At 44.6% G+C, this 7,147-nt stretch overlaps 1 protein-coding gene across 1 annotated transcript; it reads left to right on the top strand.

Moving 5' to 3' along the window:
- Positions 1–337: 337 nt before the first annotated feature.
- On the top strand, positions 338–5,545 carry LOC135537276 (phosphofurin acidic cluster sorting protein 2-like; the record flags this gene model as incomplete). Its single annotated transcript, XM_064963468.1, has 4 exons — positions 338–418; positions 1,144–1,203; positions 5,117–5,268; positions 5,455–5,545. Coding segments are annotated over 4 exons (384 nt in total), but the record flags the coding sequence as incomplete, so codon positions are not given.
- Positions 5,546–7,147: the final 1,602 nt, after the last annotated feature.

The raw sequence follows: 7,147 nt of genomic DNA, 5'->3' as shown, positions 1-7,147 counted from the left end.
AGTATACTGTATATGTTCGTTAACCCAGTAGACTGTATATGTTCGACAACCTGCCCTGGCTGTGTTTTAACCCAGTATACTGTATATGTTCGACAACCTGTCCTGGCTGTGTTTTAACCCAGTAGACTGTATATGTTCGACAACCTGTCCTGGCTGTGTTTTAACCCAGTATACTGTATATGTTCGACAACCTGTCCCTGGCTGTGTTTTAACCCAGTATACTGTATATGTTCGACAACCTGCCCTGGCTGTGTTTTAACCCAGTATACTGTATATGTTCGACAACCTGTCCTGGCTGTGTTTTAACCCAGTATACTGTTTACATGTATATTCCCAGGACCTTGAGGATGATGAGTATGATGTGAGGAAACCAAAGAAGCACAGGAGGTCTATCGCGAGGACTGCCTCAATTACCAGGGTAAGAGATGGTAGCAAAGTCATCCAGACAGCTTTTTTTGTCTTGCATTCTCATCACGCTTAGGTTTATGAATAAGCCTTATCTTAATTTTATTGGAAATAAGATTATGATACAATGTTTTAGTTTGAGATTTGTTTCCTGCTAAAAAAACGAAAAGCGTTCGGTGGTAATTCATAATATCCCAGCGTGTTTTTGTTGTTGTTGTTGTTGTTGTTTTTTTCTGCCTAAGATGCTAACCTGCTGGTCAAACGGCAGCGTTGCCATGGTTTTTATTTCACCTTTATTTAACATGGTCCCACTTCCTTCAGGGGTTTTATACAGACATATTTCTGTATTTTATACCGACATATACAGACAGCATATATTTTCAGCTGTTTGAAAGCTGTTAAAAAATATTTAAAAAATAACTTAAGGACAGGACACATAGAAATAGAGCACATAGAACAGATCTGCCTTCTCAGACATCCTTTCAATGAGAATGACAGATCTTATAACTCACATTTACATGTTAATTTAGTTTGGTTCGCCCCCCCACCCCCAAAAAAGCAACATATTTGTTGTTGGAAATCCTTTAGAGGCGACTGATTACTCTCCCGGTTGTTGTTAGCCTGGGAACCAGTCTGTGTGTGTGTGTGCTATTATTCCACGTGTAAACGGACCCAGGCTAGGTCTTTGTGATGGGTCTGTCTGTTTTGATGAGTAGTTGTTTCTGTGTCCTCTTTTAGCAGCAGAACTTTAAACAGAGACTGGTGGCCCTGATCAAGAGGTTCCGAGTCTCAGACGAGGTAACAACCTGTCCAGCTGTTGTACTAACCTGGGTTGGGGTCAATGAGGTAACAACCTGTCCAGCTGTTGTACTAACCAGGGTTGTGGTCAATAAGGTAACAACCTGTCCAGCTGTTGTACTAACCTGGGTTGGGGTCAATGAGGTAACAACCTGTCCAGCTGTTGTACTAACCAGGGTTGTGGTCAATAAGGTAACAACCTGTCCAGCTGTTGTACTAACCTGGGTTGGGGTCAATGAGGTAACAACCTGTCCAGCTGTTGTACTAACCTGGGTTGGGGTCAATGGGGTAACAACCTGTCCAGCTGGTATACTAACCTGGGTTGGGGTCAATGAGGTAACAACCTGTCCAGCTGGTATACTTCAAGCCATGGGTTGGGGTCAATGAGGTAACAACCTGTCCAGCTGTTGTACTAACCTGGGTTGTGGTCAATAAGGTAACAACCTGTCCAGCTGTTGTACTAACCAGGGTCAACAACCTGTCCAGCTGTTGTACTAACCTGGGTTGGGGTCAATGGGGTAACAACCTGTCCAGCTGTTGTACTAACCAAGGATTGGGGTCAATGAGGTAACAACCTGTCCAGCTGTTGTACTAACCAGGGTTGTGGTCAATAAGGTAACAACCTGTCCAACTGTTGTACTAACCAGGGTCAACAACCTGTCCAGCTGTTATACTAACCTGGGTTGGGGTCAATGAGGTAACAACCTGTCCAGCTGTTGTACTAACCAGGGTCAACAACTTGTCCAGCTGTTATACTAACCTGGGTTGGGGTCAAGGAGGTAACAACCTGTCCAGCTGTTGTACTAACCAGGGTTGGGGTCAATGAGGTAACAACCTGTCCAGCTGTTGTACTAACCAGGGTTGTGGTCAATAAGGTAACAACCTGTCCAACTGTTGTACTAACCAGGGTCAACAACCTGTCCAGCTGTTATACTAACCTGGGTTGGGGTCAATGAGGTAACAACCTGTCCAGCTGTTGTACTAACCAGGGTTGTGGTCAATTCCATTTATTTTTCAGTCAATTCAGAAATTAAACCCAATTCTAAAGGTTCCTCGTTGAAAAGCATTGAAGAGAATTTCAGTGTACTTCCTTAATTGACTGGAATTTAAATGGAATTGACCCCAACCCTGATACTGTTTTCAAACGAGGTAACCCAACCCTGATACTCTGTTTTAAACGAGGTAACCCAACCCTGATACTCTGTTTTAAACGAGGTAACCCAGCCCTGATACTCTGTTTTAAATGAGGTAACCCAGCCCTGATACTCTGTTTTAAATGAGGTAACCCAACCCTGATACTCTGTTTTAAATGAGGTAACCCTGATACTCTGTTTTAAACGAGGTAACCCAACCCTGATACTCTGTTTTAAACGAGGTAACCCAGCCCTGATACTCTGTTTTAAACGAGGTAACCCTGATACTCTGTTTTAAACGAGGTAACCCAACCCTGATACTCTGTTTTAAACGAGGTAACCCAGCCCTGATACTCTGTTTTAAATGAGGTAACCCAGCCCTGATACTGTTTTAAAATAGGTAACCCTGATACTGTTTTAAACGAGGTAACCCAACCCTGATACTGTTTTAAATGAGGTAACCCAACCCTGATACTGTTTTAAAATAGGTAACCCAACCCTGATACTGTTTTAAATGAGGTAACCCTGATACTCTGTTTTAAATGAGGTAACCCAACCCTGATACTGTTTTAAAATAGGTAACCCTGATACTCTGTTTTAAATGAGGTAACCCAACCCTGATACTGTTTTAAAATAGGTAACCCTGATACTGTTTTAAACGAGGTAGCCCAACCCTGATACTGTTTTAAATGAGGTAACCCTGATACTGTTTTAAACGAGGTAGCCCAACCCTGATACTGTTTTAAATGAGGTAACCCTGATACAGTTTTAAATGAGGTAACCCTGATACTGTTTTAAATGAGGTAACCCAACCCTGATACTGTTTTAAATGAGGTAACCCAACCCTGATACTGTTTTAAATGAGGTAGCCCAACCCTGATACTGTTTTAAATGAGGTAACCCAACCCTGATACTGTTTTAAATGAGGTAACCCAACCCTGATACTCTGTTTTAAATGAGGTAGCCCAACCCTGATACTGTTTTAAATGAGGTAGCCCAACCCTGATACTGTTTTAAATGAGGTAGCCCAACCCTGATACTGTTTTAAATGAGGTAGCCCAACCCTGATACTGTTTTAAATGAGGTAGCCCAACCCTGATACTGTTTTAAATGAGGTAGCCCAACCCTGATACTGTTTTAAATGAGGTAACCCAGCCCTGATACTGTTTTATTAAATGAGGTAACCCAACCCTGATACTGTTTTAAATGAGGTAACCCAACCCTGATACTGTTTTAAATGAGGTAACCCTGATACTGTTTTAAATGAGGTAGCCCTGATACTGTTTTAAATGAGGTAGCCCTGATACTGTTTTAAATGAGGTAGCCCTGATACTGTTTTAAATGAGGTAGCCCTGATACTGTTTTAAATGAGGTAGCCCTGATACTGTTTTAAATGAGGTAACCCAACCCTGATACTGTTTTAAATGAGGTAGCCCTGATACTGTTTTAAATGAGGTAGCCCTGATACTGTTTTAAATGAGGTAGCCCTGATACTGTTTTAAATGAGGTAGCCCTGATACTGTTTTAAATGAGGTAACCCAACCCTGATACTGTTTTAAAATAGGTAGCCCTGATACTGTTTTAAATGAGGTAGCCCAACCCTGATACTGTTTTAAATGAGGTAGCCCAACCCTGATACTGTTTTAAATGAGGTAGCCCAACCCTGATACTGTTTTAAATGAGGTAACCCAGCCCTGATACTGTTTTATTAAATGAGGTAGCCCAACCCTGATACTGTTTTAAATGAGGTAACCCAGCCCTGATACTGTTTTAAATGAGGTAGCCCAACCCTGATACTCTGTTTTAAATGAGGTAACCCTGATACTGTTTTAAATGAGGTAACCCAACCCTGATACTGTTTTAAATGAGGTAACCCAACCCTGATACTGTTTTAAATGAGGTAGCCCTGATACTGTTTTAAATGAGGTAACCCAACCCTGATACTGTTTTAAATGAGGTAACCCTGATACTGTTTTAAATGAGGTAGCCCTGATACTGTTTTAAATGAGGTAGCCCTGATACTGTTTTAAATGAGGTAGCCCTGATACTCTGTTTTAAATGAGGTAACCCTGATACTGTTTTAAATGAGGTAACCCTGATACTGTTTTAAATGAGGTAACCCTGATACTGTTTTAAATGAGGTAACCCTGATACTGTTTTAAATGAGGTAACCCAACCCTGATACTGTTTTAAACGAGGTAGCCCAACCCTGATACTGTTTTAAATGAGGTAACCCAACCCTGATGTTCTGTTTTAAACGAAGTAGCCCAACCGTGATGTTCTGTTTTAAACGAGGTAGCCCAACCCTGATGTTCTGTTTTAAACGAGGTAGCCCAACCCTGATGTTCTGTTTTAAACGAGGTAACATTAAGAATTTCTAAGTGTCATATCACTTACTTCAAACTGCTATGGTCCTTTTCATTAATTTCCTTTTCATTAATTTTCCTTTTCATTAATTTACTCAGTAGATTAATTCAAATATTGTTTCTTTCTTACTTCTTGTCTCTGTCTTACTTCTGTGTGCGTTTTCTGTCTGTGTGTGTGTGTGTGTGTGTGTGTGTGTGTGTGTGTGTGTGTGTGTGTGTGTGTGTGTGTGTGTGTGTGTGTGTGTGTGTGTGTGTGTGTGTGTATGTGTGTGTGTGTGTGTGTTTGTGTGTATGTGTGTGCGTGTGCGTGTGCGTATGCGTATGCGTGTGTGTGTGTGTGTGCGTGTGCGTGTGCGTGTGCGTGTGTATGTGTGTGTGTGTGTGTGTGTCTCTGCGTCTCTCTGAATGTTCCAGGTGTTGGACTCTGAGCAGGACCCGGCAGAACCCCCTCCAGAGGTAGAGGAGGATCTGGACCTGGAGAGTCTGGACCTAGAGAACCCCAGTGACAGTGGACCGGAACTAGACGATGACGACAGTGTCCTCAGCACCCCGAAACCTAAACTCAAGTGAGCGGGAGGAGAGCTATCAGTGTGTGTTTTTATGTGCCTTTCGTCTTGCGTATTAAAGTGATTTTAGCCCAGAGACATGGCCCGGTAGACTCTCGTAACACCATAGCAGTCTACACTACAGACATATTTCAGGGCAATGAGGGACCCCAGTGACTCTTTTCAAATGTGCTTTCTCTTTCACAGGCCATATTTTGAGGGTCTCTCACTCTCCAGCTCTCAGACAGATATTGGCAGCATCCACAGCAGCCGGAGTCACCGAGAGCCACCAAGTCCGGTGAGAACCACTGACATTCACTATGGCTGAGACTGTCACCCTCCCCAGGACTATAATATACCCTCTCCCAGGACCATAATATACCCTGGCTGAGACTGTCACCCTCCCAGGACCATAATATACCCTGGCTGAGACTGTCACCCTCCCAGGACCATAATATACCCTCTCCAGGACCATAATATACCCTCCCCAGGACCATAATATACCCTGGCAGAGACTGTCACCCTCCCAGGACCATAATATACCCTGGATGAGACTGTCACCCTCCCCAGGACCATAATATACCCTCTCCAGGACCATAATATACCCTCCCCAGGACCATAATATACCCTGGCAGAGACTGTCACCCTCCCAGGACCATAATATACCCTGGATGAGACTGTCACCCTCCCCAGGACCATAATATACCCTGGCTGAGACTGTCACCCTCCCAGGACCATAATATACCCTGGATGAGACTGTCACCCTCCCAGGACCATAATATACCCTGGATGAGACTGTCACCCTCCCAGGACCATAATATACCCTGGATGAGACTGTCACCCTCCCAGGACCATAATATACCCTGGATGAGACTGTCACCCTCCCAGGACCATAATATACCCTCTCCAGGACCATAATATACCCTCCCCAGGACCATAATATACCCTGGCAGAGACTGTCACCCTCCCAGGACCATAATATACCCTGGATGAGACTGTCACCCTCCCCAGGACCATAATATACCCTGGCTGAGACTGTCACCCTCCCCAGGACCATAATATACCCTGGCTGAGACTGTCACCCTCCCCAGGACCATAATATACCCTGGCTGAGACTGTCACCCTCCCAGGACCATAATATACCCTGGCTGAGACTGTCACCCTCCCAGGACCATAATATACCCTGGCTGAGACTGTCACTCTCTCAGGACCATAATATACCCTGGATGAGACTGTCACCCTCCCAGGACCATAATATACCCTGGATGAGACTGTCACCCTCCCAGGACCATAATATACCCTGGATGAGACTGTCACCCTCCCAGGACCATAATATACCCTCCCCAGGACCATAATATACCCTGGCTGAGACTGTCACCCTCCCAGGACCACAATATACCCTGGCTGAGACTGTCACCCTCCCAGGACCATAATATACCCTGGCTGAGACTGTCACCCTCCCAGGACCATAATATACCCTGGCTGAGACTGTCACCCTCCCCAGGACCATAATATACCCTGGTTGAGACTGTCACCCTCCCAGGACCATAATATACCCTGGATGAGACTGTCACCCTCCCCAGGACCATAATATACCCTGGATGAGACTGTCACCCTCCCAGGACCATAATATACCCTGGATGAGACTGTCACCCTCCCCAGGACCATAATATACCCTGGATGAGACTGTCACCCTCCCCAGGACCATAATATACACTGGATGAGACTGTCACCCTCCCAGGGCCATAATATACCCTGGCTGAGACTGTCACCCTCCCAGGACCATAATATACCCTGGCTGTGACTGTCACCCTCCCCAGGACCATAATATACCCTGGTTGAGACTGTCACCCTCCCATGACCATTATATACCCGGGATGAGACTGTCACCCTCCCCAGG

Source organism: Oncorhynchus masou, unplaced genomic scaffold (assembly GCF_036934945.1).
Source record: "Oncorhynchus masou masou isolate Uvic2021 unplaced genomic scaffold, UVic_Omas_1.1 unplaced_scaffold_7400, whole genome shotgun sequence".
Lineage (NCBI taxonomy): Eukaryota > Metazoa > Chordata > Actinopteri > Salmoniformes > Salmonidae > Oncorhynchus > Oncorhynchus masou.
Note: the sequence above shows the minus strand (reverse complement) of the source record. Positions and strands in the feature narration are given on the sequence as shown.